The sequence below is a fragment of the Petromyzon marinus genome, unplaced genomic scaffold (assembly GCF_048934315.1).
Source record: "Petromyzon marinus isolate PM22_M1 ecotype Great Lakes invasive population unplaced genomic scaffold, UKy_Petmar_22M1.pri1.0 PM_G_Scaffold_56, whole genome shotgun sequence".
In the NCBI taxonomy this organism is placed as follows: domain Eukaryota; kingdom Metazoa; phylum Chordata; class Hyperoartia; order Petromyzontiformes; family Petromyzontidae; genus Petromyzon; species Petromyzon marinus.
In genome coordinates, this window is record NW_027423009.1 from 415,796 (window position 1) to 443,616 (window position 27,821).

General features: G+C 53.3%; 2 protein-coding genes across 3 annotated transcripts in view; one reads left to right on the top strand and one right to left on the bottom strand.

Annotated features, from left to right (window-relative positions):
* The window catches only part of LOC142918164 (adhesion G protein-coupled receptor L3-like), a 42,281-nt gene extending 39,092 nt beyond the window's left edge, over positions 1–3,189 (bottom strand). The window contains exon 1 of the mRNA XM_076062276.1: positions 3,043–3,189. Within this exon, the coding sequence (XP_075918391.1) occupies positions 3,043–3,157 (115 nt within the window). The 5' untranslated portion in view covers positions 3,158–3,189. The remainder of the gene's footprint in view (positions 1–3,042) is intronic.
* A 396-nt stretch (positions 3,190–3,585) lies between these two features.
* LOC142918165 (uncharacterized) lies at positions 3,586–27,618 on the top strand. 2 transcript variants are annotated; one of them, XM_076062278.1, is made up of 10 exons: positions 3,586–3,683; positions 8,957–9,239; positions 9,473–9,656; positions 10,655–10,848; positions 16,781–17,220; positions 17,729–17,891; positions 19,351–19,503; positions 20,383–20,535; positions 21,265–21,625; positions 27,447–27,618. In XM_076062278.1, the coding sequence occupies exons 2-10, from the start codon at positions 9,008–9,010 to the stop codon at positions 27,556–27,558; spliced, it is 1,992 nt and encodes a 663-aa protein (XP_075918393.1). In that variant the 5' UTR covers positions 3,586–3,683; positions 8,957–9,007; the 3' UTR covers positions 27,559–27,618. The 2 variants fall into 2 exon arrangements, with proteins under 2 accessions (XP_075918393.1, XP_075918394.1); XM_076062279.1 differs by having other exon boundaries at positions 19,354–19,503.
* The last annotated feature ends 203 nt before the right edge of the window (positions 27,619–27,821 follow it).

Sequence of the window (27,821 nt, forward strand, 5' to 3'; positions counted from 1 at the left end):
GGACAAAATCCCTCCTGAGATGTGTGCAAACCTGGTGGCCAACTACAAGAAACGTCTGACCTCTGTGATTGCCAACAAGGGTTTTGCCACCAAGTACTAAGTCATGTTTTGCAGAGGGGTCAAATACTAATTTCCCTAGTAAAAATGAAAATCAATTTATAACATTTTTGACATGCGTTTTTCCGGATTTTATTGTTGTTATTCTGTCTCTCACTATTCAAAAAAACCGACCATTAAAATTATAGACTGATCATTTCTTTGTCAGTGGGCAAACGTACAAAATCTGCAGGGGATCAAATACTTTTTTTTCCCTCACTGTAAATACTCGGGTGAAATAAAACCCGTCGTGGACACAGGCAATTCAGCTGTTGCAACAGAAACAGCTGGCATGCAGAGAATTGTGGGGTTTCCCAGGACGCGCCGAGGCTTAGCCTAAACGAATTTCGACTGAAGGTGTTGTTACTGGGATTGCCGCAAAATATTTTTTCGCGATACGCCATCAAATTTCACAACGGGACGATTTCCCAATATTCGTTGAGGCGCTCGTACTAAGCACGGCGTTAGTTCCGGTTGCAATCAATGCAGTCTCCGAGGCTTATGAACGCACGGCGCAGACGGCCACGCCAGAAACGCGGTCGGCAATTACGCGAACCGTGGCAACGACGATGTCACATAGTCGCCACGCCGTCAATGAACCCCGGAAAATTGTTGGGAACCCGTCGGTTCGATTTTATAATAACTTTTGGTGAGCGCACGCGCAGTTGAATTGTTTGGTTTTGACAGCCGTTACCTCAAGCTCGGCGTGGTACGGGCGTGCGTTTGTGCGCTTGTGCGTTTCGTAATCACGCCGAACATCTTCCAGTCCGCAAGGCGGAATGGAAAAGGCACCCGGATTAGTTTGCCTCTGTGGATGTGTAGGTTTTGACTTTAACATAGCCATTCCTGTGACCAGTCACAAGCTAATCACTCAGCTCTTTCAATGCTAAATTCTCCTGTTTGATTTGTACTAGGTGCCTCTGTGGATGTGTAGGCTTTGACTTTAACATAGCTATTTCTATAACCAGTCACAAGCTAATCACTCAGCTATTTCAATGCTAAATTCTCCTGTTTGATTTATACTAGGTGCCTCTGTGGATGTGTATGTTTTGACTTTAACATTGCCATTCCTGTGACCAGTCACAAGCTAATCCCTCAGCTATTTGATATGTAAACCCCTTTGTCAAGGTGCCTCACTTTAAAAGTCGCTACGAATCTTAACACCGTTCATTGAAGCTCTGTCACCCTGAAGACGGCCCGCTTGCGTTGTGGCCGAAACGTCGTGAGAATTTTATTGTGTTATTTTATTATTTTATTCTCATTCTACGTGGTGACTTTTACCGAAAGAACCAAAGAAGATGATGAATCCTTGCAGTCACGAAAGCTTTAAATCGAAGAAAAAAATGCACCCGGATTAAGTTGCCATAGCCGCAGCGAGATAGAGTAACGGATGCGGAGTGCCAGGTGCACACAATAAAAAAGTGTACGGGGTCAGTGGTGGACTGCAAGCGATTAGCACGCCGACCTTTGAACCCGGTAACCCCAAACTAAATTCGTGCTTACGTGAGCCCAACAGCAGCGGCGATTATTATTTAAACCCGTCACGGGCCTCCACCCTTTGGTTTGACCGGTGCGGTGTGCAGTAGTAAAACATCGCTGGCAACTGGGGGAGACAAAGGCGGCCGGGCGTGGTGGTGCTGCCCGCCCGCTCCACCCACGCCCCCTCGTGTACGCCGTAGCGGCCTTCACGTCGTGCCGCTCGCTACGAGCACTTGCCCCCCACAGCCTGTCGAAGGCTGTGGGGGGCATCGCGAGGTGTCCCCGTGAACCCCCGGTGACGACGAGCTCGAATATCTCTCTCGCTCGCGGCCAAAATCGGCGACGATTAACCTCGACCGGTACCCGTGCCTGCCCCTAGGTCGACTCGGCATTTAGTTCGTAGCTGGATGCAGTGTACGAACACGGCCGCTGGGGGAGACAAAGGCGGCCGGGCGTGGTGCTGCCCGCTCACCCACGCCCACCACGTGTACCACAGTAGCGGCCTTCACGTGGTGCCGCTCACCCACCACGTGTACCACAGTAGCGGCCTTCACGTGGTGCTGCTCACCCACCACGTGTACCACAGTAGCGGCCTTCACGTGGTGCTGCTGCTCGCCCACCACGTGTACCACAGTAGCGGCCTTCACGTGGTGGTGCTGCTCACCCACCACGTGTACCACAGTAGCGGCCTTCACGTGGTGGTGCTGCTCACCCACCACGTGTACCACAGTAGCGGCCTTCACGTGGTGCTGCTGCTCGCCCACCACGTGTACCACAGTAGCGGCCTTCACGTGGTGGTGCTGCTCACCCACCACGTGTACCACAGTAGCGGCCTTCACGTGCTGCTGCTGCTGCTCGTGGACGGCGCTCGCCACGGCAGCCTGTCAAAGGGCGTCACGTGGTGGTGATCTTTGTGTGCGTGTGTGTGTACGTGTGTGTGTGTACGTGCGTGCGTGTGTGTGTGCACGTGTGTGTGTACGTGCGTGTGCGTGCGTGTGTGCACACGCACGCGTGTGTATGAGTGGGGAGCGGTAGTGTACCGGTTAGCGCTACGCTGCGCTATGAACCTGGCGACCCGGGTTCAATTCTCGCTCACGGCCAACACCAGTGACGATTATCTGAACCGGTCCCGGGCCTCTCCTAGGTCGACTCAACCTCAAATGAGTACCTGGTGCGGTGTGTAAACATCGCCACTGGGGAGACAAAGGCGGTCTGGCGTGGTGCTGGCCACCCACCCCCTCGTGTACCGTTACCGGCCTTCATAGGTGCTGCTCGCTAACAGCACTTGCCCCTACAGTCTGTGAAGGCTACACGGGGGATCTTTGTCTTTGTGTGTGCGTGTGCGTGCGTGTGGATGCGGCGTGCCAGGTGCAAACAGAGAGCTACAATATATATTAAACAAAAAACATCTCAGTGTGGCGCCTTAACTGGTTTAAATAAAATAAAAATAGTGAATAGCCTCGTTACCGGTTGCGGGAGGCCAACCGCTCGTGCCCGGCAGCTGCAGCAGCAGCAGCAGCTGGGCTTGAAGCAGAAGCAGCAGCAGCTGCTGCTGGGCTTGAAGCAGTCTCCAGCTGCCCATCGTGAACGTCCGCGGGACGTCGTCAGCGTGAGACGGAGCGACCTCTGACCTCTACCGGCAAGGACTAAAATTTTAACACACTTCCTCAATATCGTATCGACTACTGTAAAACTTGCTATACGTACGTCACACTCGTGACAATACTAGATTCTATCGTTGACAATAAAAAAAATATATTTGTAAACAATATTTATTTATATACAAGTTACGTTTTTTGGCTTGGTTCTCATTGTCCACGCTCAAGTCGCCTTGAGCCGCAAATCACCGCGGTCTCTTAGGTCGCGGCAAGCCTCGAGGGGGGGGGGCACTTCCTGGGGTCGCGTGGAGCTCAGAAACTGACATTGAGCCGCAAATCACCGCGGTCCCTTAGCCTCGAGGGGGGGGGGCACTTCCTGGGGTCGCGTGTTGTCCAGCAACTGACGCTGAGCCGCAAATCACCGCGGTCCCTTAGGTCGCATGTAGTTCAGCATTGCGGTGAAGTTCACGGCGGTGGTGGTGGCGGTGGTGGCGGAGTTGTTACAACAAAGTTTGTTTAAATATAAACGCATTAACTTTCTCCCAAACCCCCCTCCCCGACACACATTCAGCTAACGTCTGCGTTTTTTGCTCCCACCTCGTCACTGTTTGTTGTAGTTAGACTGATGGCCTTAATCTAAAGTTGTCTTGTGGTTGTTGTGGTTGTTGTCAGCACGGTGGCTATGAGATGTTAACTACCTCGCCTGGTATACAGGAAGTCGTGGGTTCGATCCAGACCCTGACGATGCCTGCTGCTGCTACTGTATATTTGTAGTCTGTGTCTCTCTCATCATCATCATGGTGGCTATGAGATGTTGACTACCTCGCCTGGTATACAGGAGGTCGTGAGTTTTATCCAGACCCTGACGATGCTTGCTGCTGCTGTATATTTGTAGTCTGTGTCTCTCATCATCATCACGGTGGCTATGAGATGTTAACTACCTCGCCTGGTCTACAGGAGGTCGTGGGTTCGATGCAGACCCTGACGATGCCTGCTGCTGCTGTATATTTGTAGTCTGTGTCTCTCATCATCATGGTGGCTAGGAGATGTTGACTACCTCGCCTGGTATACAGGAGGTCGTGGGTTCGATCCAGACCCTGACGATGCCTGCTACTGTATATTTGTAGTCTGTCTCTCTCATCATCATCACGGTGGCTATGAGATGTTGACTACCTCGCCTGGTATACAGGAGGTCGTGGGCTCGATCCAGACCCTGACGATGCCTGCTGCTGCTGTATATTTGTGGTCTGTGTGTCTCTCTTTCATCATCATCATCACGGTGGCTATGAGATGTTAACTACCTCGGCTGGTATACAGGAGGTCGTGGGTTCTATCCAGACCCTGACAATGCCTGCTGCTGCTGTATATTTGTAGTCTGTGTGTCTCTCTCATCATCACGGTGGCTATGAGATGTTGACCACCTCGCATGGTCTACAGGAGGTCGTGGGTTCTATCCAGACCCTGACGATGCCTGCTGCTGCTGTTTATTTGTAGTCTGTGTGTGTCTCTCATCATCTTCACGGTGGCTATGAGATGTTGACTATCTCGCCAGACCCTGACGATGCCTGCTGCTGCTGCTGTATATTTTTGACGTCTGATTCAGCTCCTACCTTTGCCATCAATCCGGGCTCCCCCCCGACCCCCCAACTCCTTGAGCTACTTGGGGCGCCTTCAGCTGTCGCTGCTCGGATTCCGCTCGCTCCGAGCGCCCCGCCGCCACTCTCTGTGGCCGCTCACGACATCGTTGTTGTTGATGTTGTTGTTGACGATGTTGTTGTTGATGACGTTGTTGTTGTTGACGATGTTGTTGTTGACGACATTGTTGTTGACGATGTTGTTGACGATGATGTTGTTGTTGACGATGATGTTGTTGACGTTGTTGACGATGTTGTTGTTGACGATGTTGTTGTTGACGATGTTGATGATGTTGTTGACGATGTTGTTGACGACGTTGTTGTTGACGATGTTGTTGTTGACGACGTTGTTGACGACGATGTTGTTGACGACGTTGACGATGTTGTTGACGTTGTTGTTGACGATGTTGTTGACGTTGTTGTTGACGATGTTGTTGTTGACGACGTTGTTATTGACGATGTTGTTGCGGTCGGGGTTGTAGTGTTTGCACCGCGGCGATACAATCTCCAATCTCGCCGCCGCCGCGCGTTTATTTGTGAGTGTCAATGGCGGCGTTGTTCCGCCTCCTGCGTCCTCCCTCGCCGCTCGCGGTCTCCACCGCGTTCGCGATGTCGCGGAGCCTGTCGCCAAAGCTGCGTTCCTGTTCCTGTTCATCCCTCCCGGTCATTAGTCCCATTCGTTCCTGTTCCTGTTCGTCTCGTTCATCCCTCCCGGTCATTAGTCCCATTCGTTCCTGTTCCTGTTCGTCTCGTTCATCCGTCTCGTTCATTAGTCACATTCGTTCCTGTTCCTGTTCGTCCCGTTCATCCGTCTCGTTCATTAGTCCCATTCGTTCCTGTTCCTGTTCGTCGCGTTCATCCGTCTCGTTCATTAGTCCCATTCGTTCCTGTTCCTGTTCGTCCCGTTCATCCGTCTCGTTCATTAGTCCCATTCGTTCCTGTTCCTGTTCGTCGCGTTCATCCGTCTCGTTCATTAGTCCCATTCGTTCCTGTTCCTGTTCGTCCCGTTCATCCGTCTCGTTCATTAGTCCCATTCGTTCCTGTTCCTGTTCGTCTCGTTCATCCGTCTCGTTCATTAGTCCGATTCGTTCCTGTTCCTGTTGGTCTCGTTCATCCCTCCCGGTCATTAGTCCCATTCGTTCCTGTTCGTCTCGTTCATCCGTCTCGTTCATTAGTCCCATTCGTTCCTGTTCCTGTTCGTCCCGTTCATCCGTCTCGTTCATTAGTCCCATTCGTTCGTGTTCCTGTTCGTCTCGTTCATCCGTCTCGTTCATTAGTCCCATTCGTTCCTGTTCCTGTTCGTCCCGTTCATCCGTCTTGTTCATTAGTCCCATTCGTTCCTGTTCCTGTTCGTCTCGTTCATCCCTCCCGGTCATTAGTCCCATTCGCTCCTGTTCCTGTTCGTCTCGTTCATCCCTCTTGGTCATTAGTCCCATTCGTTCCTGTTCCTGTTCGTCCCGTTCATCCGTCTCGTTCATTAGTCCCATTCGTTCGTGTTCCTGTTCGTCTCGTTCATTAGTCCCATTCGTTCCTGTTCCTGTTCGTCCCGTTCATCCGTCTTGTTCATTAGTCCCATTCGTTCCTGTTCCTGTTCGTCTCGTTCATCCGTCTCGTTCATTAGTCCCATTCGTTCCTGTTCCTGTTCGTCTCGTTCATCCCTCCCGGTCATTAGTCCCATTCGCTCCTGTTCCTGTTCGTCTCGTTCATCCGTCCCGGTCATTAGTCACATTCGTTCCCGTTCCTGTTCCTGTTCGTCTCGTTCATCCCTCCCGGTCATTAGTCCCATTCATTCCTGTTCCTGTTCGTCTCGTTCATCCCTCCCGGTCATTAGTCCCATTCGTTCCTGTTCCTGTTCGTCTCGTTCATCCCTCCCGGTCATTAGTCACATTCGTTCCTGTTCCTGTTCGTCTCGTTCATCCCTCCCGGTCATTAGTCCCATTCGTTCCTGTTCCTGTTCGTCTCGTTCATCCCTCCCGGTCATTAGTCCCATTCGTTCCTGTTCCTGTTCGTCCCGTTCATCCGTCTCGTTCATTAGTCCCATTCGTTCGTGTTCCTGTTCGTCTCGTTCATCCGTCTCGTTCATTAGTCCCATTCGTTCCTGTTCCTGTTCGTCCCGTTCATCCGTCTTGTTCATTAGTCCCATTCGTTCCTGTTCCTGTTCGTCTCGTTCATCCGTCTCGTTCATTAGTCCCATTTGTTCCTGTTCCTGTTCGTCTCGTTCATCCCTCCCGGTCATTAGTCCCATTCGCTCCTGTTCCTGTTCGTCTCGTTCATCCCTCTTGGTCATTAGTCCCATTCGTTCCTGTTCCTGTTCGTCCCGTTCATCCGTCTCGTTCATTAGTCCCATTCGTTCGTGTTCCTGTTCGTCTCGTTCATCCGTCTCGTTCATTAGTCCCATTCGTTCCTGTTCCTGTTCGTCCCGTTCATCCGTCTTGTTCATTAGTCCCATTCGTTCCTGTTCCTGTTCGTCTCGTTCATCCGTCTCGTTCATTAGTCCCATTCGTTCCTGTTCCTGTTCGTCTCGTTCATCCCTCCCGGTCATTAGTCCCATTCGCTCCTGTTCCTGTTCGTCTCGTTCATCCGTCCCGGTCATTAGTCACATTCGTTCCCGTTCCTGTTCCTGTTCGTCTCGTTCATCCCTCCCGGTCATTAGTCCCATTCATTCCTGTTCGTGTTCGTCTCGTTCATACCTCCCGGTCATTAGTCCCATTCGTTCCTGTTCCTGTTCGTCTCGTTCATCCCTCCCGGTCATTAGTCACATTCGTTCCTGTTCCTGTTCGTCTCGTTCATCCCTCCCGGTCATTAGTCCCATTCGTTCCTGTTCCTGTTCGTCTCGTTCATCCCTCCCGGTCATTAGTCCCATTCGTTCCTGTTCCTGTTCGTCCCGTTCATCCGTCTTGTTCATTAGTCCCATTCGTTCCTGTTCCTGTTCGTTCGTCTCATTCATCCATCTCGTTCATTAGTCCCATTCGTTCCTGTTCCTGTTCGTCTCGTTCATCCATCTCGTTCATTAGTCCCATTCGTTCCTGTTCCTGTTCGTCTCGTTCATCCCTCCCGGTCATTAGTCCCATTCGTTCCTGTTCCTGTTCGTCTCGTTCATCTGTCTCGTTCATTAGTCCCATTCGTTCCTGTTCCTGTTCGTCTCGTTCATCCCTCCCGGTCATTAGTCCCATTCATTCCTGTTCCTGTTCGTCTCGTTCATCCCTCCCGGTCATTAGTCCCATTCGTTCCTGTTCCTGTTCGTCTCGTTCATCCCTCCCGGTCATTAGTCACATTCGTTCCTGTTCCTGTTCGTCTCGTTCATCCCTCCCGGTCATTAGTCCCATTCGTTCCTGTTCCTGTTCGTCTCGTTCATCCCTCCCGGTCATTAGTCCCATTCGTTCCTGTTCCTGTTCGTCCCGTTCATCCGTCTTGTTCATTAGTCCCATTCGTTCCTGTTCCTGTTCGTCTCGTTCATCCATCTCGTTCATTAGTCCCATTCGTTCCTGTTCCTGTTCGTCCCGTTCATTCGTCTCGTTCATTAGTCCCATTCGTTCCTGTTCCTGTTCATCTCGTTCATCCATCTCGTTCATTAGTCCCATTCGTTCCTGTTCCTGTTCATCCGTCCCGGTCATCCGCTCCGTGTCCTCGGGCAACCGTACGACCAACGCAGGCTGCGAATTGGCCGCGACTCAGCAGGGGGCCTGCAGTGAGCAGCAGCAGCAGCAGCAGCACGAGATGTCGTCCCCCACGTGTCGCGCGTTCGCTGGGGAGAGACGCACCGGCTGATCGTCGTGAGCAGGCGGTGCGGCAGGCCGGCTTCTTGCCCATCTGTACATCGCCCGGAGGCAGGCGATAACCCCGCTCAGGTCTTGGGCCTTTCTCTACCGCCGTGGCTGACGACTTGATTTGTCGAGGAATTATTTCATCACGGGTCGCCGCTGGTGGCGGCAGCCCGCGGTCGGGATGCATGCGCTCCTCGTGAATGCCGAACTGATGTTGCACCGTGCCTGGTAGCCAAGGGGTGCTAATCGGAGACAGGACCATCGCGAGCGGGGTAATGGATGATGATGATGATGATGCTGATCACGATGGCAACAGCCACGTGCACTGTAACGTCTCTCTCTCTACCTCCCTCTTCTCTCACCACCATCACCACCACCACCACAGGATTCACCTGACCATGACCTGAGACAGAAAACGACCTCGCCCTCTCCAGCAATGTCCTTGGGAGAAAGTCCTTGCCGGAGAGGTCAGAGGTCAGCGGTTCAGAGGTCGCGCGCTTCGGGCAGTGGGCGCGGACTTCACTCCGCGCTCTGCCCGACTGCTCCGTCTCCTCCCGCTGACGACGTCCCACGGAGGTTCACGATGGGCAGCTGGAGACTGCTTCAAGCCCAGCTGCTGCTGCTGCTGCAGCTGCTGCCGGGCGCTAGCGGTTGGCCTCCCGCAACCGGTACGAGGCTCTGTGTTGTTTTAAAAAAAACTATTCACTATTTTTATTTTATTTAAGCCAGTTAAGGCGCCCACTGAGATGTTTTTATATATATTGTAGCTCTTTGTCAGGAGCGACCTGGGGATCGCAGATTGTAGCTGGGCAAAGTGGCTTGTTGGCACTGTGTGAGGGTGTGGGGAGAGTGGTGGTCCAGTGGTAAGGTCACAATGAGTGCCGTTTGCCCATATCCCCAGCTCCACCTTCCCCAATGAATGTTCGCGTGCAGTCTCGAGACCTGCTGTCAACCCTGTGTTGGGAGGATGGAGGGGATACCACAGGGAATATTCCCCCACTGGTTCAGCCTTCAACCATCGACTTCTACAACACTACCAGCAGCTCAAAGCTCCTGAACGTTACCTACAGAGTGGAGTATAAACTGTGAGATGCTCGCTCACTCACTCACCCCCACACTCACTCACTCACCCACCCACTCACTCATCCACTCACTCACTCACCCACTCACTCACCCACCCACCCACTCACTCACTCACCCACCCACTCATTCACCCACTCACTCACCCACTCACTCACTCACCCACTCACTCACCCACCCACCCACCCACTCACTCACTCACTCACCCACTCACTCACCCACTCACTCACTCACTCATCCACCCACTCACTCACCCACCCACCCACCCACTCATTCACCCACTCACTCACCCACTCACTCACTCACCCACTCACTCACCCACCCACCCACCCACTCACTCACTCACTCATCCACCCACTCACTCACCCACCCACCCACCCACTCACTCACTCACTCACCCACTCACTCACTCATCCACCCACTCACTCACCCACTCACTCATTCACTCACCCACTCACTCACCCACCGACTCACTCACCCACTCACTCACCCACTCACTCACTCACTCACTCATTCACTCACCCACCCACCCACCCACCCACTCACTCACCCACTCACTCACTCACTCACCCACCCACCCACTCACTCACCCACCCACTCACTCACCCACTCACTCACCCATTCACACACTCATCCACTCACACATTCGCCCACTTACTCACTCACTCACCCACTCACTCACTCACCCACCCACCCACTCACTCACCCACCCACCCACCCACTCACCCACCCACCCACTCACCCACCTACTCACTCACTCACTCACCCACCCACCCACCCACTCACTCACCCACTCACTCACTCACTCACCCACCCACTCACTCACCCACTCACTCACTCACTCACCCACTCACTCACCCACTCATTCACCCACTCACTCACCCACCCACTCACTCACCCACTCATTCACTCACCCACTCACCCACTCATCCACTCATCCACCCACTCACCCACGCACTCACCCACCCACCCACCCACCCCTCACGTGTCTCCGTCTGCACAGCTACGGAGAAGCCCGCTGGTGGAGTGTCTGCGCTGTGACCGCAGAGACTCGGTGCGATGTCTCCTCAGCGCTGCGACTTCCCGGCCACCGCTATTACCTCCGCGTGAGATCCACCATCTCATCTTCACCATCGCCGCAGTCCTCACCGCTCTCCTCACCCTGGGTTGTGCTTGAGCTCTTGCCCTTGAAGACCAGTGAGTGGCCTTGTCTGTCTCTCTCTCTCTTTGTGTGTCTCTGTGTGTGTGTGTCTCTGTGTATGTCTGTGTGTGTGTGTCTCTCTCTCTCTCTGTGTCTCTGTGTGTGTCTGTGTGTGTGTGTCTCTGTGTATGTCTGTGTGTCTCTGTGTGTATGAGTGTATCTGTGTATGTGTGTCTCTGTGTATGTCTGTGTGTCTCTGTGTATGTCTGTGTGTCTGTGTGTGACTGTGTGTGTGTCTCTGTGTATGTGTGTCTGTGCGTTTGTCTGTGTGTATGTCTGTTTGTGTGTGTCTTTGTGTGTATGTCTCTTTGTATGTGTGTCTGTATGTGTGTCTATGTGTGTCTGTGTGTGACTGTGTGTGACTGTGTGTGTGTCTGTGTGTGTCTGTGTGTGTGTGTCTGTGTGTGTGTCTCTCTCTCTGTGTGTCTATGTGTATGTGTCTGTGTGTGTGTGTCTCTGTGTGTATGTCTGTGTGTGTCTGTGTGTATGAGTCCGGCAAAACAACCCCCTACCTCCTCGCGGTGCCGGATGGGCAACTCTGTCGTGGACAGTGCTGTGGGGGGAGGTCCAATTTTGATTGGCTCCTCCCCTCATGGCATATGTGTCCACCACAGGGGCTAAACGGGGGCTCTGGACGGGTGCGAGGGGCTGGTAACCCCTCCACCTTCAATTAATTACCACTAAACCACAAGTTAAACTGAAATATGTAACTAATAAGCTTGTGCCGGAGGCCCCGGGGGGCCAGGCATCTATGACGTCTCCTGGCCAAACCCCAATTGGCGGAGCCAGGAGATTGAATATCTACCCTCGGGGCTCCTCCAGAAACAACGAAAAGCCACTACGGGTGGCCACGTGGAATGTTCGAACGCTCACTGCGGAGGAGAGGCTGCCACTCCTCTGTTGGGAGCTGGACCGGTACCGCCTGGATCTGTGTGGCATTCAGGAGGTCCGGTGGACCGGCTCTGGCTCCTGCCACCATGAGGGGTGGACAGTCCTCTACTCGGGGCAGCAGACTGCCAAACAACAGGGTGTGGCTCTTCTTTTGAACAAAAGAATGAAGGGGGCGTGGGAGCGTGGCGGTGAGGTGTGGGAAGCTGTAAGTCCCAGGCTACTTTGGGCTCGCCTTCCCATCAACCGGAGGCGAGGAATGGTGGTCGTGGTTACTTATGCCCCCACCGAAGATGAATATCCGTGGAGGGATGCAGGCAAAGCCGATGAGTCAGATGCCTTCTATGACCTCCTGTCACAGGTGCTGGCTAAAGTGGCCCCTCGGGATAGAGTCATCATGTTGGGTGACTTCAATGCCCGAGTTGGTCATGATACTGGCACCTAGTCTGGAGTGATTGGAGGGCATGGGCCATATCAGCTCAATAACAACGGTAGGAGGCTGCTAGATTTTTGTGCAGCCCATGGGCTTGTAATTACCAACACGCTGTTCCGGCATCGGCGCATCCACACAACATCATGGATGCATGCCGGGTCCAAGCAAGAACATCTGCTAGACTACATAGTGACGGACCAGCGGGTGCGAGCCCATGTCCTTGACACCAGGACCTACCGTGGAGCTGATCTGCCCTCTGACCATCGACTAGTCATCTGTAAGATGCGCCTGCCATTCTTCCACTCCGGTGGTGGGTGTACACCCAGGACCCCATTCCAACCTAAAGTGGCCTGGTCTCAGTTATCTGTTGAAAGTTGCAAGCGAGAATTTCATTATCGCTTGCGGCTAGGATTGCCATTGTCCCCGACTAGTCCTGATGTCGAGGGTAAATGGGCGAGGTTTAGGACTGTGACTCATGCAGCTGCAATGGCTGCTTTGGGTACGCGGTCCAGACCTCCCCAGAGACCCTGGCTGACAGAGGAGGTGTTCAGGATGGTTGAGAAAAAGCGATAGGCCCACTGTCATCGGCTACAGAATCCCACGTCAGAGAGTGAGGAGGCTTACCGCAGCCTTCGCTCGGAGGTTCGGAGAGCCGTGAGGCGCTGCAAGGTTGGGTGGTGGTCGCGGGTTGCTGAGGAGATGGAGTCTGCCTCAGTGGCCCGTGATCACAAATCTCTATTTAACTCCATCAAAAAAGTAATCTGCAGCGCCACACCTATTACCATCATTAGGGGAAAAAACGGTGACCCCATCTCCGACCCCCAGGAACAGGTTTACAGATTTGCTGAGCATTTCTGTGAGGTCCTGGGGGAGGGAAAATCCCTCAGCCAGGAAAACATCGTGGCACAAAGTGAGGATGACCCTGCTGAGGCTGCAGTGCCTCAAATATTGGAAGAAGTCATCCCCTGTGAGTGGCTGGCTGAGGTGCCATCTGTTGAGGAAGTACTGAAGGCGATCCGGAGTCTGAGACCAGGAAAGGCAGCGGGCAGAGATGATCTCCCAAGCGAAATGCTGAGGGAGGGCGGCGTTTGTGCACAGACTGCCCTATATGACATCATAACAACAGTCTGGACCACTGGACGGGTTCCGCAGGATTGGAAGGATGCCCTGGTGGTCCCCCTTTTTAAGAAGAGGGGCCGTGCGGACTGTGGCAGCTGCAGGGGCATCTCACTCCTCAGTGTGCCGGAAAAGGTCCTGGCGGGGATTGTTCAACGTCGCCTTGCCGGGCACGCTGAGGAGAGGCTTGCGGAGCCCCAATGCGGTTTCAGGAGGGGGCGGTCCTGCACAGATGCCATATTTTCTGTCCGTCAGCTACAGCAGAGGTGTAGGGAATTCCAACAAGACCTACATCTCTGCTTTATTGACCTGGTCAAGGCCTATTATACCATCAGTAGGCCTGGGCTCTGGGTTGTTCTTCGTGCTTTTGGAGTACCTGACCCTCTGCTCACGATCATTAAGGACCTTCATGATGGTGAGCGGGCCCGGGTAAAACTACGTGGCCGGGAGTCAGAGCCATTCCCTGTTAACCTTGGGGTGCGACAGGGATGTCCTCTGGCTCCCACATTATTTAACATCTATTTTGACCACGTAGTTCGTGAAGCCTTCAATAGCTGTACCGGGGGAATCTCCATATGGTACAGATATAATGGGAGGCTGATCGACGCCCGAGTGCGGTCAAGGGATGGCTCCCTATTGCTCAACCCCGTTATGTATGCTGATGATTTGGTAATAGCTGCACATTCGGAGGAGGAGTTGGAGATGCTGCTGCTGAGACTGGAGCGTGCCACTAAGAGGTGGGGCCTTACCATCAGCCCCACCAAAACTAAGCACCTGCCTGGGTATTTTGTACCATCGGACACTCCACCCCCACAACTCCCAATCGGTGATGGGGCAGTTGTGGAGAGAGTGGAGAGTTTCCCATACCTGGGCAGTGTGCTTATGACTGGCTCCAGTTTAACAGCAGAGGTCTCACTCCGAATCAGTCGAGCGGCAATATCTTTTCATCAGTTGCGTAACGCTGTGCGGAAGCTACCTGGTCTTCGCTCCGCACTAAGCTTCAGGTTTTCTCGGCCACGGTCATTCCCTCCCTTCTCTACGCTTGCGAAACGTGGACCCCCCTAATGGAACATCTTCGCCGGTTGGAAACATTTAGGCTGGCCTGCCTACGATCCATCCTGGGTTTAACCAGACTGGATTGTGTGAGGAGCTCAAAAAGCCTTGAAAGATCTGGGCAAGGTCCCATCGCTGAGCTCCCCCGGCGGGGAAGGCTGCGATGGCTGGGTCATGTAGCCCGCATGCCTAGCCACCGCATGCCGAAACAGCTTTTGTTCGGCCGGATTGAGGGGGCTGGGCGGGCGCGGCACGGGCTAGAGAAGAGATGGAGTGATGTGGTACAGGAGGACGTGGAGCTGAGTGGACTTGCCGATGACTGGTACCAGCGGTGTCAAGATCGGCCTCTGTGGAGGAGGCTCGTGAAGGATGCTACTGGGCAGTTGGAGGTAGTCGCCCTCCAACAACAGCGGAGGGCGGAGGAGCGACGCTCAGAACAACGAGCGGAGCGCCGGGTGGCTAAAGCACAGCAGGTTGGCACAGTAGGGGGCACAGGTGGTGCATCAGCCAGTCATCTCAGTCAGTCGACCCGTGGCACCTGGGTCTGCCCCGTGACCTCCTGCCAGCGGGTGTTCGACACTTCACGTGGCCTCAGGGTGCACATAGCCTGGCACAAGCGTCGTGGTGACGTCACCGCCACTTAGTGGCGAATGGCGGTTGTTGTTGTTGTGTCTGTGTGTGTGCCTGTGTGTGTGTGTCTGTGTGTGTGTCTGTCTATGTGTGTGTCTCTGTGTCTCTGTGTGTGTTTCTGCATGTGACTGTCTTTGTGTCTGTGCGTGTGTCTCTGTGTGTGTCTGTGTGTGTGTGTCTGTGTGTGACTGTGTGTGTGACTGTCTTTGTGTCTGTGTGTGTGTCTGTGGACCCCCCTAATGGAACATCTTCGCCGGTTAGAAACATTTAGGCTGGCCTGCCTACGATCCATCCTGGGTTTAACCAGACTGGATTGTGTGAGGAGCTCACAAATCCTTGAAAGATTTGGGCAAGGTCCCATCGGTGAGGTCCTCCGGCGGGCAAGGCTGTGATGGCTGGGTCATGTAACCCGCATGCCCAGCCACCGCATGCCGAAACAGCTTTTGTTCGGCCGGATTGAGGAGGCTAAACGGGCGTGGCACGGGCTAGAGAAGAGATGGAGTGATGTGGTACGGGAGGACGTGGAGCTGAGTGGACTTGCCGATGACTGGTACCAGCGGTGTCAAGATCGGCCTCTGTGGAGGAGGCTCGTGAAGGACGCTACTGGGCAGTTGGAGGTAGTCGCCCTCCACAAACAACGGAGGGCGGAGGAGCGACGCTCACAACAACAAGCGGAGCGCCGGGTGGCTAACGCACAGCAGGTTGGCACAGTAGGGGGCACAGGTGGTGCATCAGCCAGTCGTCTCAGTCAGTCGACCCGTGGCACCTGGGTCTGCCCCGTGACCTCCTGCCAGCGGGCGTTCGACACTTCACGTGGCCTCAGGGTGCACATAGCCTGGCACAAGCGTCGTGGTGACGTCACCGCCACTTAGTGGTGAATGGCGGTTGTTGTTGTTGTTGTGTCTGTGTGTGTGACTGTGTGTGTGACTGTCTTTGTGTCGCTGTGTGTGTCTCTGTGTGTGTGTCTGTGTGTGTGACTGTGTGTGTGACTGTCATTGTGTCTCTGTGTGTGTGTGTGTCTGTGTGTCTGTGCATGTGTGTCTGTGTGTCTGTGCGTGTGTGTCTGTGTGTGTGACTGTGTGTGTGACTGTCTTTGTGTCTCTGTGTGTGTGTCTGTGTGTGTGTGTCTCTCTGTGTGTGTGTCTGTATGTGTGTGTGTCTGTCTGTGTGTGTGTCTGTGTGGGTGTGTCTGTGGGTGTGTGTCTGTGTGTGTGTGTCTGTGTGTGTGACTGTGTGTGTGACTGTCTTTGTGTCTCTGTGTGTGTGTCTGTGTGTGTGACTGTCTTTGTGTCTCTGTGTGTGTCTGTGTGTCTGTGCGTGTGTGTCTGTGTCTGTGCGTGTGTGTCTGTGTGTGTGACTGTGTGTGTGACTGTCTTTGTGTCTCTGTGTGTGTCTGTGTGTGTCTCTCTGTGTGTGTGTCTGTGTGTGTGTGTCTGTCTGTGTGTGTGTCTGTGTGTCTGTGCGTGTGTGTCTGTGCGTGTGTGTCTGTGTGTGTGGGGAGCGGTAGTGTAGCGGTTAGCACTACGCTGCGCTGTGAACCTGGCGACCCAGGTTCGATTCCCGCTCACGGCCAACACCGGTGACCATTGTCTGAACCGGTCCTGGGGCTCCCCTAGGTCGACTCAGCCTGAAATGAGTACCCGGTGCGGTGTGTCAACATCGCCACTGGGTCGACAAAGGCGGTCGGGCGTGGTGCTGGCCACCCACCCCCTCGTGTGCCGTTCCGGCCTTCATAGGTGCTGCTCGCTGACAGCACTTGCCCCTACAGTCTGCGAAGGCTACACGGGGGATCTTTGTCTTTGTCTCAGCTGTGCTCAGTGCTCCGACGGTCACCTTGATGCTCCACAAGAAAGTGACGGTGGACGAGGCTGGCGGCGAGGAGGAGTGCCGTGTTGAGGATGACGATGACGGTGACAGTGAAGGCCGCGGCGGTGACGATGACCACGACGATGACGGTGACCGCGGCGGTGACGATGACCACGACGATGACGATGACCGCGACGATGACGGTGACCACGATGACGATGACCGCGACGATGATGACCACGACGATGACGATGACCGCGACGATGACGATTACCGTGACATTGACGGTCACCACGACGACCGCGACGAGGGAGAGGCGGAGTGGTGGGAGCTCTTCGTGGGGGTCTCCATGAGGAGTGGGTGGAGGAGGAGGATGGAGCGGCGTGACGTGCTGTACCACCTGCAGGCGGAGGTCTCGACGAGGGGGGGCACAACCAGCACGGTGAGAGTGGGTGGGTGAGTGGGTGGGTGGGTGGGTGAGTGAGTGGGTGGGTGGGTGAATGGGTGAGTGGGTGAGTGGGTGAGTGAGTGAGTGAGTGGGTGAATGGGTGAGTGGGTGAGTGAGTGAGTGGGTGGGTGAGTGGGTGGGTGGGTGAATGGGTGAGTGAGTGAGTGAGTGGTTGAGTCGGTGGGTGGGTGGGTGGGTGAATGGGTGAGTGAGTGAGTGGTTGAGTCGGTGGGTGGGTGAGTGAGTGGGTGAGTGAGTGGGTGAGTGGGTGAGTGAGTGAGTGGGTGGGTGAGTGGGTGGGTGGGTGAGTGGGTGGGTGGGTGGATGAGTGAGTGGGTGGGTGAGTGGGTGGGTGATTGGGTGGGTGATTGGGTGGGTGAGTGGTTGAGTAGTAGTAGCATGATAATGCTACTACTACTGATGAAAATGATGATGCTGCTGCTACTGATGATGCTACTGATGATGATGATGATGGTACTGATTATGATGATGCTTCTGCTAGGAGCGCTTTGTGGGATGTCGCTACCGCCACACGGTACCTCCGCTTAGAGGCGCTGCTAAGTACTACATCCGTGTGAGAATCGTAGCTGACTACCCCCGGTGGAAGGCAGGGGAGTGGTCTCCAATGTCCTGTGTCTCCTTCCCTCCACCACACAGCGCTATGGGTGAGTGGGTGCGTGGGTGGGTGAGTGGGTGGGTGTGTGAGTGGGTGAGCGAGTGGTTGAGTGGCTGGGTGAGTGAGTGGTTGAGTGAGTGAGTGGATAGGTGAGTGGTTGAGTGAGTGGGTGGGTGAGTGAATGAGGTGTGTGGGTGAGTAGGTGAGTGGGTGAGTGAGTGGGTGAGTGGGTGGGTGAGTGAGTGGTTGAGTGAGTAGGTGGGTGAGTGGGTGGGTGAGTGAGTGGGTGAGTGAGTGGGTGTGTGATTGGGTGGGTTAGTGGTTGAATAAGTGGGTGGGCGAGTGAGTGGGTGAGTGGTTGAGTGAGTGAGTGGGTGAGTGGGTGGGCGAGTGGTTGAGTGAGTGGGTGGGTGAGTGAATGAGTAGGTGTGGGGGTGAGTGGGTGTGTGAATAGGTGAGTGGGTGAGTGAGTGGGTGAGTTGGTGGTTGAGTGAGTGGATGAGTGGGTGGGTGAGTGAGTGGATGAGTGAGTGGATGAGTGGGTGGGTGAGTGAGTGGATGAGTGAGTGGGTGGGTGAGTGGGTGAGTGGGTGGGCGAGTGGTTGAGTGAGTGGGTGGGTGAGTGAATGAGGTGTGTGGGTGAGTAGGTGAGTGGGTGAGTGAGTGGGTGAGTGGGTGGGTGAGTGAGTGGTTGAGTGAGTAGGTGGGTGAGTGGGTGGGTGAGTGAGTGGGTGAGTGAGTGGGTGTGTGATTGGGTGGGTTAGTGGTTGAATAAGTGGGTGGGCGAGTGAGTGGGTGAGTGGTTGAGTGAGTGAGTGGGTGAGTGGGTGGGCGAGTGGTTGAGTGAGTGGGTGGGTGAGTGAATGAGTAGGTGTGGGGGTGAGTGGGTGTGTGAATAGGTGAGTGGGTGAGTGAGTGGGTGAGTTGGTGGTTGAGTGAGTGGATGAGTGGGTGGGTGAGTGAGTGGATGAGTGAGTGGATGAGTGGGTGGGTGAGTGAGTGGATGAGTGAGTGGGTGGGTGAGTGGGTGAGTGGGTGGGCGAGTGGTTGAGTGAGTGGGTGGGTGAGTGAATAAGTAGGTGTGTGGGTGAGTGAGTAGGTGAATGGGTGGGTGAGTGGGTGGGTGAGTGAGTGGTTGACTGAGTGGGTGGGTGAGTGGGTGGGTGGGTGAGTGAGTGAGTGGTTGACTGAGTCGGTGGGTGAGTGAGTGGGTGAGTGGTTGGGTGAGTGACTGGTTGACTGAGTGGGTGAGTGAGTGGGTGGGTGAGTGAGTGGGTGAGTGAGTGTGCGATTGGGTGAGTTGGTGGGTGAGTGGGTGGGCGAGTGGTTGAGTGAGTGGGTGGGTGAGTGAATGAGGTGTGTGAGTAGGTGAGTGGGTGGGTGAGTGAGTGAGTGGGTGGGTGAGTGAGTGAGTGAGTGGGTGAGTGAGTGAGTGAGTGGGTGAGTGGGTGGGTGAGTGGGTGGGTGAGTGAGTGGGTGGGTGTCTCTCTCCCCATGTGTCTCCCAAGCAGGTCCTCCGATCTCAGTGTGGGCCACGGGAGACGCGGTGTCCGAGGGAGACACGGCCACGCTACGCTGCGGCGTGTCGCAAAATCCAGACTCAGACCCAATTCAGTGGAGCAACCCTCACGGGCAGACACTCTACTTCCAGACCGTCAAGGGTGAGCGGCAAGCACTCTCTCTGTGTCTCTCTCTCTCTGTCTCTCTCTCTGTCCCTCTGTCTCTCTCTCTGTCTCTCTCTCTCTCTGTCCCTCTGTCTCTCTCTCTGTCTCTCTCTGTATCTGCCCCTCTCTCTCTCTGTGTCTCTCTCTGTCTCTCTCTCTGTCTCTCTCTCTCTGTCTCTCTCTCTGTCTCTCTCTGTCTCTGCCGCTCTCTCTCTCTGTGTCTCTCTCTCGCTGTGTGTGTGTGTGTCTCTCTCTCTCTCTGTCTCTCTCTCTGTGTCTCTATCTCTCTGTCTCTCTCTGTGTCTCTCTCTCGCTGTGTGTCTCTCTCTCTGTGTCTCTCTCTCTGTCTCTCTCTGTGTCTCTCGCTCGCTGTGTGTCTCTCTCTCTGTCTCTCCCTGTGTCTCTCCCTCTATCCCAATGTCTCTCTCTCTCTGTCTCTCTCTGTGTCTCTCCCTCTATCCCAATGTCTCTCTCTCTCTGTCTCTCTCTGTCTATCTCTCTGCGTCTCTCTATCCCCATGTCTCTCTCTGTCTCTCTCTGTCTCCTTGTCTCTCTGTGTTTGTCTCTCTCTCTCTGTGCCTCTTACTCTATCCCAATGTCTCTGTCTCTGTGTGTGTGTGTGTCTCTCTCTATCCCAATGTCTCTCTCTCTGGCTCTCTCTGTCTATCTCTCTGCGTCTCTCTATCCCCATCTATCTCTGTCTCTGTATCTCTCTGTGTTTGTCTCTCTCTCTGTCTCTCTCTGTGTCTATCTCTCTCTCTGTCTCTGTGTCTCTCTGTGTTTGTCTCTCTCTCTGTCTCTCTCTCTGTCTATCTCTCTGTGTGTCTCTATCCCCATGTCTCTCTCCCTGTGTCTCCCTGTCTCCCCGTGTTTCAGCCCACACGAACCCGCGTGTCTCTCTGCTGCACTGGAGCTCCACCAGGCTGGACCTCACCATCTCCCGCGTCTCCACGCTGGACCAGGGGGTCTACAGCTGCTCCCTCTTCAGCCTGGGGACCCCCATGGCTTACGCCCTGCTCACCGTCGGTGGTGAGCAACGCTCACCTCACCTCTCTCTACCTCAGACACACACAGAGACACACAGACACACAGACACACACAGACACACACACAGACACACACACAGACACACACACAGACACACATACACAGACAGACACACACACAGACACACACACAGACACACACACATAGACACACACACAGACACACACACAGACACACAGACACAGACAGACACACAGACAGAAACACACACAGACACATAGAGAGAGGCACACACACAGACACACACAGATACAGGCACACACACAGATACACACACACACAGACACAACAACCGCCATTCGCCACTAAGTGGCGGTGACGTCACCACGACGCTTGTGCCAGGCCATGTGCACCCTGAGGCCACGTGAAGTGTCGAACGCCCGCTGGCAGGAGGTCACGGGGCAGACCCAGGTGCCACGGGTCGACTGACTGAGATGACTGGCTGATGCACCACCTGTGCCCCCTACTGTGCCAACCTGCTGTGCTTTAGCCACCCGGCGCTCCGCTCGTTGTTGTGAGCGTCGCTCCTCCGCCCTCCGTTGTTGTTGGATGGAGGGCGACTGCCTCCAACTGCCCAGTAGCAGCGTCCTTCACGAGCCTCCTCCACAGAGACACACACAGACACAGACACACACAGACACACATTTTAAAAGACACACAGACAACAACCGCCATTCGCCACTAATTTCCCTTGTCTTCCTGCTCTCGCAGCCACTACCGCCACCACCATCACCACCACCACCCCCACCACCGCCCCCACCACCACCACCACCGCCCCCACCACCACCACCCCCACCACCGCCCCCACCACCACCACCGCCCCCACCACCACCACCCCCCCCACCACCACCACCGCCACCACCACCCTGCCAACCTCCTGCACCTCCCCACGCTCGTGCGCGGTGACTGCGGGCGACGCGGCGACGCTCTCCGCCCCCGCCAGCGCCGTGGGCCCCTCCTCCTCCTGCTGCTCCGTGCGCTGGACGGCGACGCTGACGGCGCTGTCCCTGGCGGCCTCCCTGCTCGCGAGCGCCCCCGTGTGGGCACGCGGAGTTATTGACGGCCTCGCCCGGTACGCGGGAGGTCAGGGGTTAGATCCCCAGACCCTGACCACGTCTGCTGCTGCTGCTGTATATTTTAGAGTTTGCGGTGTCTCTCATCATCATCATCACGGTGGCTGCGGAGTTGTTGACTGCCTCGCCTGGTACGCGGGAGGTCGAGGGTTAGATCCCCAGACCCTGATCACGTCTGCTGCTGCTGCTGTATATTTTAGAGTTTGCGGTGTCTCCCATCATCATCATCACGGTGGTTACGGAGTTGTTGACTGCCTCGCCTGCTACGCGGGAGGTCCTGCTGCTACGGCACGAACACAACATTCCCATTCTGTCCACAGTAGAGTTTGTTTTTGTGTTAAGTGGCGTAAATATATAAACGCTGTGTGGTCAAACCCGCCACCGCCTGACAGCCAATTTGTCAGGTTTAGTGTCACGTAAACAAAACGTGCCAATTAGTTACTAGTTTATAGTGTAGTGTATAGAGTAGTGTTTGGTGGCGTGTATAGTGTAGTGTATAGTAGTGTATGGTGTAGTGTATAGTAGTGTATAGTGTAGTTTATAGTGTAGTGTATAGAGTAGTGTATGGTGTCGTGTATAGTGTAGTGTATAGTAGTGTATAGAGTAGTGTATGGTGTCGTGTATAGTGTAGTGTATAGTAGTGTATAGTGCAGAGTATAGCAGTGTATAGTGTAGTATATAGTGTAGTGTATAATGTAGAGTATAGTGTAGTGTATAGTAGTGTATAGTGTAGTATACTAGTTCAACACTATCCGGTTGTGTGTTGGAGAGTAAAACAACTACAACATTTACAATTATAGTTTAGTGTATAGTAGTGTAGTGTATAGTAGTGTAGTGTATAATGTAGTGTATAGTTTAGTGCAGGGGTCGGGAACCTTTTTGACTAAGAGAGCCATGAAAGCAAAAAATTTGTAAATTTATTTCAGTGAGAGCCATATAATATATTTTAAAAGTGAATTCAACTAAATGTCAGTATAATAAGCCTCTGAATTTATTCTTTTAAATAATGTTGTTATAACACTCACCATTAATGCGACTTCTGGTGCTGCATGGATTTGCTGATGTCTTTGTAGTCGGGTTGGTACTTGGTGAGGTTAAGCTTCATGCAAGCGTTGAGGCTTTCATCCGTTAAACGTGATCGTAGGTTGGACTTGATGTTTTTAAGATGTGAGAATGACTGCTCACATGCATACGTAGATCCAAACATGGTCAATACAGCAATACTCACACGCTGCAGTGTGTGGTATGTGACAGGAAGCGCGTTCCAAGTTTTGAGAATCAGCTGGTCTTCGGGTTGGAGTTTTTTCATTTCTGTCCACATGTGCTTGCTCGCCAACTCCGCTTTCTGTCGTGTGATTCTTTCCAAATCTTCATTCAGTGACTTGAACTTATTCACCCACATGTCTGAGGCCTTCAGGTCAGCCACTTCTGCTTCAAAATCTCTGACGGAGACACCAGGGATGTAATTCAGGTCGGCTGTGTTCAGTGAACACTCGTTTGGATGGGTGATGAACTTAAAAAGACGAGTGTGCTCACGAAATTCTCCAAAGCGTGCTTTGAAGGACTGTAGGAGACTGGATGTGCAGCCAGCTAGCTGGTGGAGATCAAGGTTTTGAATGGGCTCACTTGCTGTGCATGCATCTTTAAATTGGCTCAGTTTTTCAAAATGTAGTAAACGACCTGTTTCAAGATCCGTGATGAAAAGCTCCAGCTTGTTTTCAAAAGCAAATACAGCTTGTTGAAGGGATAACACTGTATTTCCAATGCCTTGCATTTTCACGTTGAGCTGGTTCAGATGTTCAGTCAGATCTACGAGATAGTAAAACTTGAGGAGCCACTCGGTGTCGGCTAGCTCAGGATGCCCGACGCCTTTCATTTCAAGGAAAGTCCGGATTTCGTTCAGGCAAGCCGCAAAACGGCTAAGCACCTTCCCTCTTGACAACCAACGCACATTGCTGTGCAAAAGCAGACCAGGATAGTTATTTACAACTTCATCCAGCAGTGTTTTAAACTGGCGATCATTTAAGGCTCGGGCAACAATAAAGTTGATCACACGAATGACCAGCGACATCACTTCGCCAAACTGCCTGTCACACATCTGAGCACAAAGTGCCTCCTGGTGTATAATGCAATGGAAACTTAGGATGGGTCTATTTTCATGTTCACGGAGAAGCGCCACAAATCCTTTGTTTTTCCCCACCATACACGGAGCACCATCAGTACACACTGAGAGAAGTTTATCCATAGGTAGACTTTTTTCTTGAGCAAACTCCATGAAAGACTTGAATAAATCCTCACCTCTTGTGGACCCTTTTAATGGCAGAACAGCAAGACTTTCTTCGCGCAGTGTGTCACCAACAGCATATCTTGCAATCACGCTGAACTGCGACAAATGGCTCACGTCTGTTGACTCATCCAAAGCCAGAGAAAAGAACGGCGCTGCATTTATGTCCTTCACTTGCGTTTCCTCCACTTTGTTTGCCATCACGATGGTACGATCATGAACAGTTCTTGCCGACAGAGGCATGTCTTGTATCCGTTTGATTATCTTGTCTTTGTTCGGAAGATCATCAAAAAGTTCATTGGCTACATCCAGCATGAACGTTTTAGCATACTCGCCATCTGTGAATGGTTTTCCGTTCCTCACTATTGCTAAAGAACCAGCAAAGCTAGCCGAATTATAGTCACCTTGCCGGGTCCATACGCGGAGTTGCTGCTGGCTAGCTTGCACCCTGCTCAGAAGCTCTTGGCACGCTTTCTTTCTGCTGTCTCCCGCAGGGTATTTTGATGCAAAGGTAGCGTGGCGCGTGTCGAAGTGCCGCTTTACATTCGACCGTTTCAACGATGCAATTTTGTCATTGCAAATTAGACACACCGCAGAACCCGCTCTCTCCACAAAGGCGAATTCTTCGGTCCATTCGTCCTGAAATGTACGATACTCGTCGTCTTTTTTTCTTTTCGCCATCTTCTTCGTCGAAGGGTTAGCTTTGAGCTAATGACCGAGCAGACGTAGTCTCAGACTGATTCAAAAGGGGGCGTTTACCTGTTTTACCCAGCAACGGCAAACGTAGGCCAGTATCATCCAATTAAAATAATGGACAATTGCTCCTGCAGCCCTGAACAGGACATGCGCAGTGAAAAATCGATGGATGGATTAAAACAAGTGAGAATATTTTGTTTTATCTGCGAGCCATATGCAATCATCAAAAGAGCCACATCTGGCTCGCGAGCCATAGGTTCCCGACCCCTGGTTTAGTGTATAGTATAGTGTAGTGTATAGTATAGTGTAGTATATAGTAGTGCATAGTGTAGTGGAAATTGTGTGGTATAGTAGTGTATAGTGCAATGTACAGTGTAGTATATAGTAGTTTATAGTATAGTGTAGTGTGTAGTGTAGTTTACAGTGTAGTGTATAGTTTAGTTTATAGTGTAGTGTATAGTGTACTGTTTTGTAGTGTGTAGTCTCTAGTGTAAAGTGTAGAGTATAGTGTAGTGTATAGTGTAGTTTATAGTGTAGTGTACAGTGTAGTTTATAGTGTGTAGTGTATAGTGGTTGAGTAGTGTATAGTGTAGTTTTTAGTGTAGTGTATAGTGGAGTGTATAGTGTAGTTTATAGTGTAGTGTACCTCCGAGCCAGAGGACATCCCTGTCATACCCAAAAGTGTACAGGGAATGGCTCCGACTCCTGGCCACGTAGTTTTGCCCGGGCCCGCTCACCATCATGAAGGTCCTTAATAATCGTGAGCAGAGGGTCAGGGACTCTGAAAGCACGAAGAACAATCCAGAGCCCAGGCCTACTGATGGTATCATAGGCCTTGACAAGGCCAATAAAGCAGAGATGTAGGTCTTGTTGGAATTCCCTACACCTCTGCTGTAGCAGGCGGACAAAAAATGGCATCTTTGCAGGACCGCCCTTTCCTCAAACAGCATTGGGGCTCCGCAAGCCTCTCCTCAGCATGCCTATCGAAGCGATGTTGAATAATCCTTGAGATGCCCCTGTAGTTGTTACAGTCTGTGCGGTCCCCCTTCTTAAAGAGGGGGACCACCAGGGCATCCTTCCAATCCTGCGGAACCCGTCCAGTGGTCCAGACTGTTGTTAAGATGTCATGTAGGGCAGTCTGCGCACAAAGGCCACCCTCCCTCAGCATTTCGCTTGGGAGATCATCTCTGCCCGCTGCCTTTCCTGGTCTCAGGCTCTGGATCGCCTTCAGTACTTCCTCAACAGATGGCACCTCAGCCAGCGCACTCACAGAGGGTGACTTCTTACAATATTTTAGGCATCACAGCCTCAGCAGGGTTATCCCCACTTTGTCCCACATTTTCCAGGCTGAGAGATTCCCCCTCCCCCAGGGCCTCACAGAAATGCTCAGCAAATCTGCAAACCTGTTCCTGGGGGTCGGAGATTGGATCACCGTTCTTTCCCCTAATGATGGTAATAGGTATGGCGCTGCAGGTAACTTTTTTGATGGAGTTAAAGAGCGATTTGTGATCGCGGGCCATTGAGGCAGACTCCATCTCCTCAGCAACCCACAACCACCTCCCATCATTGCAGCGCCTCACGGCTCTCCGTACCTCCAAGCGAAGGCTGTGGTAAGCCTCCTCAATCTACGACATGGGATGTTGTAGCCAATGAGATTGGGCCTGTCGCTTTTTCTCAGCCAGCCTGAACACCTCCTCTGTCAGCCTGGGTCTCTGGGGAGGTCTGGACCGTTTTCCCAAATCAGCCATTGCAGCTGCATGAGCCACAGTCCTAAATGCCGCCTATTTCCCCTCGACATCAGGAGGAGTGGGGGACGATGCCAACCCCAGCCACAAGTGATGATGACATTTTCACTTGCAGCTTTCATCAGCTAGCTGAGACCATGCCACCTTAGGTTGGAATGGGGTCCTGGGTGTACACCCACTACCGGAGTGGAAAAATGGCAGGTGCATCTTACAGATGACTAGTCGATGGTCAGTGGGCAGATCAGCTCCACGGTGGGTCCTGGTGTCAAGGACATGGGCTCGCATCCGCTGGTCCGTCACTATGTAGTCCAGCAGATGTTCTTGCTTGGACCCGGCATGCATCCATTATGTTGTGTGGATGCGCCGATGCCGGAACAGCGTGTTGGTAATTTCAAGCCCATTGGCTGCACAAAAATCAAGCAACCTCCTACCGTTGTTATTGAGCTGATCTGGTCCATGCCTTCCAATCACTCCAGACCAGGTGCCAGCATCATGACCAACTCGGGCATTGAAGTCACCCAGCAAGATGACTCTATCCCGAGGGGCCACTTTAGCTAGCACCTGTGACAGGAGGTCATAGAAGGCATCTGACTCATTGGCCTTGCCTGCATCCCTCCAGATGTTCATCTTCGGTGGGGGCATAAGTAACTACGACCACCACTCCTCGCCTCTGGTTGATGGGAAGGCGAGCCCAAAGTAGCCTGAGGCTTACAGCTTCCCACACCTCACCGCCACGCTCCCACGCCCCCTTCATTCTTGCGTTCAGAAGAAAAGCCACACCCTGTTCTTTGGCAGTCTCCTGCCCCGAGTAGAGGACTGTCCACCCCTCATGATAGCAGGAGCCAGAACCGGTCCACCGGACCTCCTGAATGCCACAGAGATCCAGGCGGTGCCGGTCCAGCTCCTAACAGAGGAGTGGCAGCCTCTCCTCCGCAGTGAGCGTTCGAACATTCCACGTGGCCATCCGCAGTGGTTTTTTGTTGTTTCTGTAGGTGACCCGAGGTAGGTACGTATCACCACCTTCATCACCACCTCCACTCTCATGCTAGCTAGCTACGGCGTGTCACCCTTGCCTACTTTCTCTGCTCCCTCCAGTGGCTTCGAGATTGGCGTGCTGGCCGGGGGTCGCCACGACGACGACGACGATGGCGACGATGGCACCGTGGGGATGATGGAGCAGCACGAGGAGGAGGTGGAGGAGGTGTAACTGGAGGAGGTGGAGGAGGTGTAACTGGAGGAGGTGGAGGAGGTGTAACTGGAGGAGGTGGAGGTGAAGGTGGTGTAGGAGGTGGTGGAGGAGGAGGTGGAGGAGGAGGTGTAGGAGGTGGTGTAGAAGGTGGTGGAGGAGGAGGAGGTAGAGGAGGAGGTGAAGGTGGTGTAGGAGGTGGTGTAGGAGGAGGTGGAGGAGGAGGTGTAACTGGAGGAGGTGGAGGAGGAGGAGGAGGAGGTGTAGCAGTGTAACTGGAGGAG

Coding starts and splice junctions, on each gene's coding strand:
- LOC142918165 (XM_076062278.1), top strand. CDS start 9,008: ATGTCCTTGGGAGAAAGTCCTTGCCGGAGAGGTCAGAGGTCAGCGGTT. Junction 9,240..9,472: donor CGGTTGGCCTCCCGCAACCG/GTACGAGGCTCT, acceptor CCATATCCCCAG/CTCCACCTTCCCCAATGAAT. Junction 21,626..27,446: donor GTTATTGACGGCCTCGCCCG/GTACGCGGGAGG, acceptor TGCTCCCTCCAG/TGGCTTCGAGATTGGCGTGC.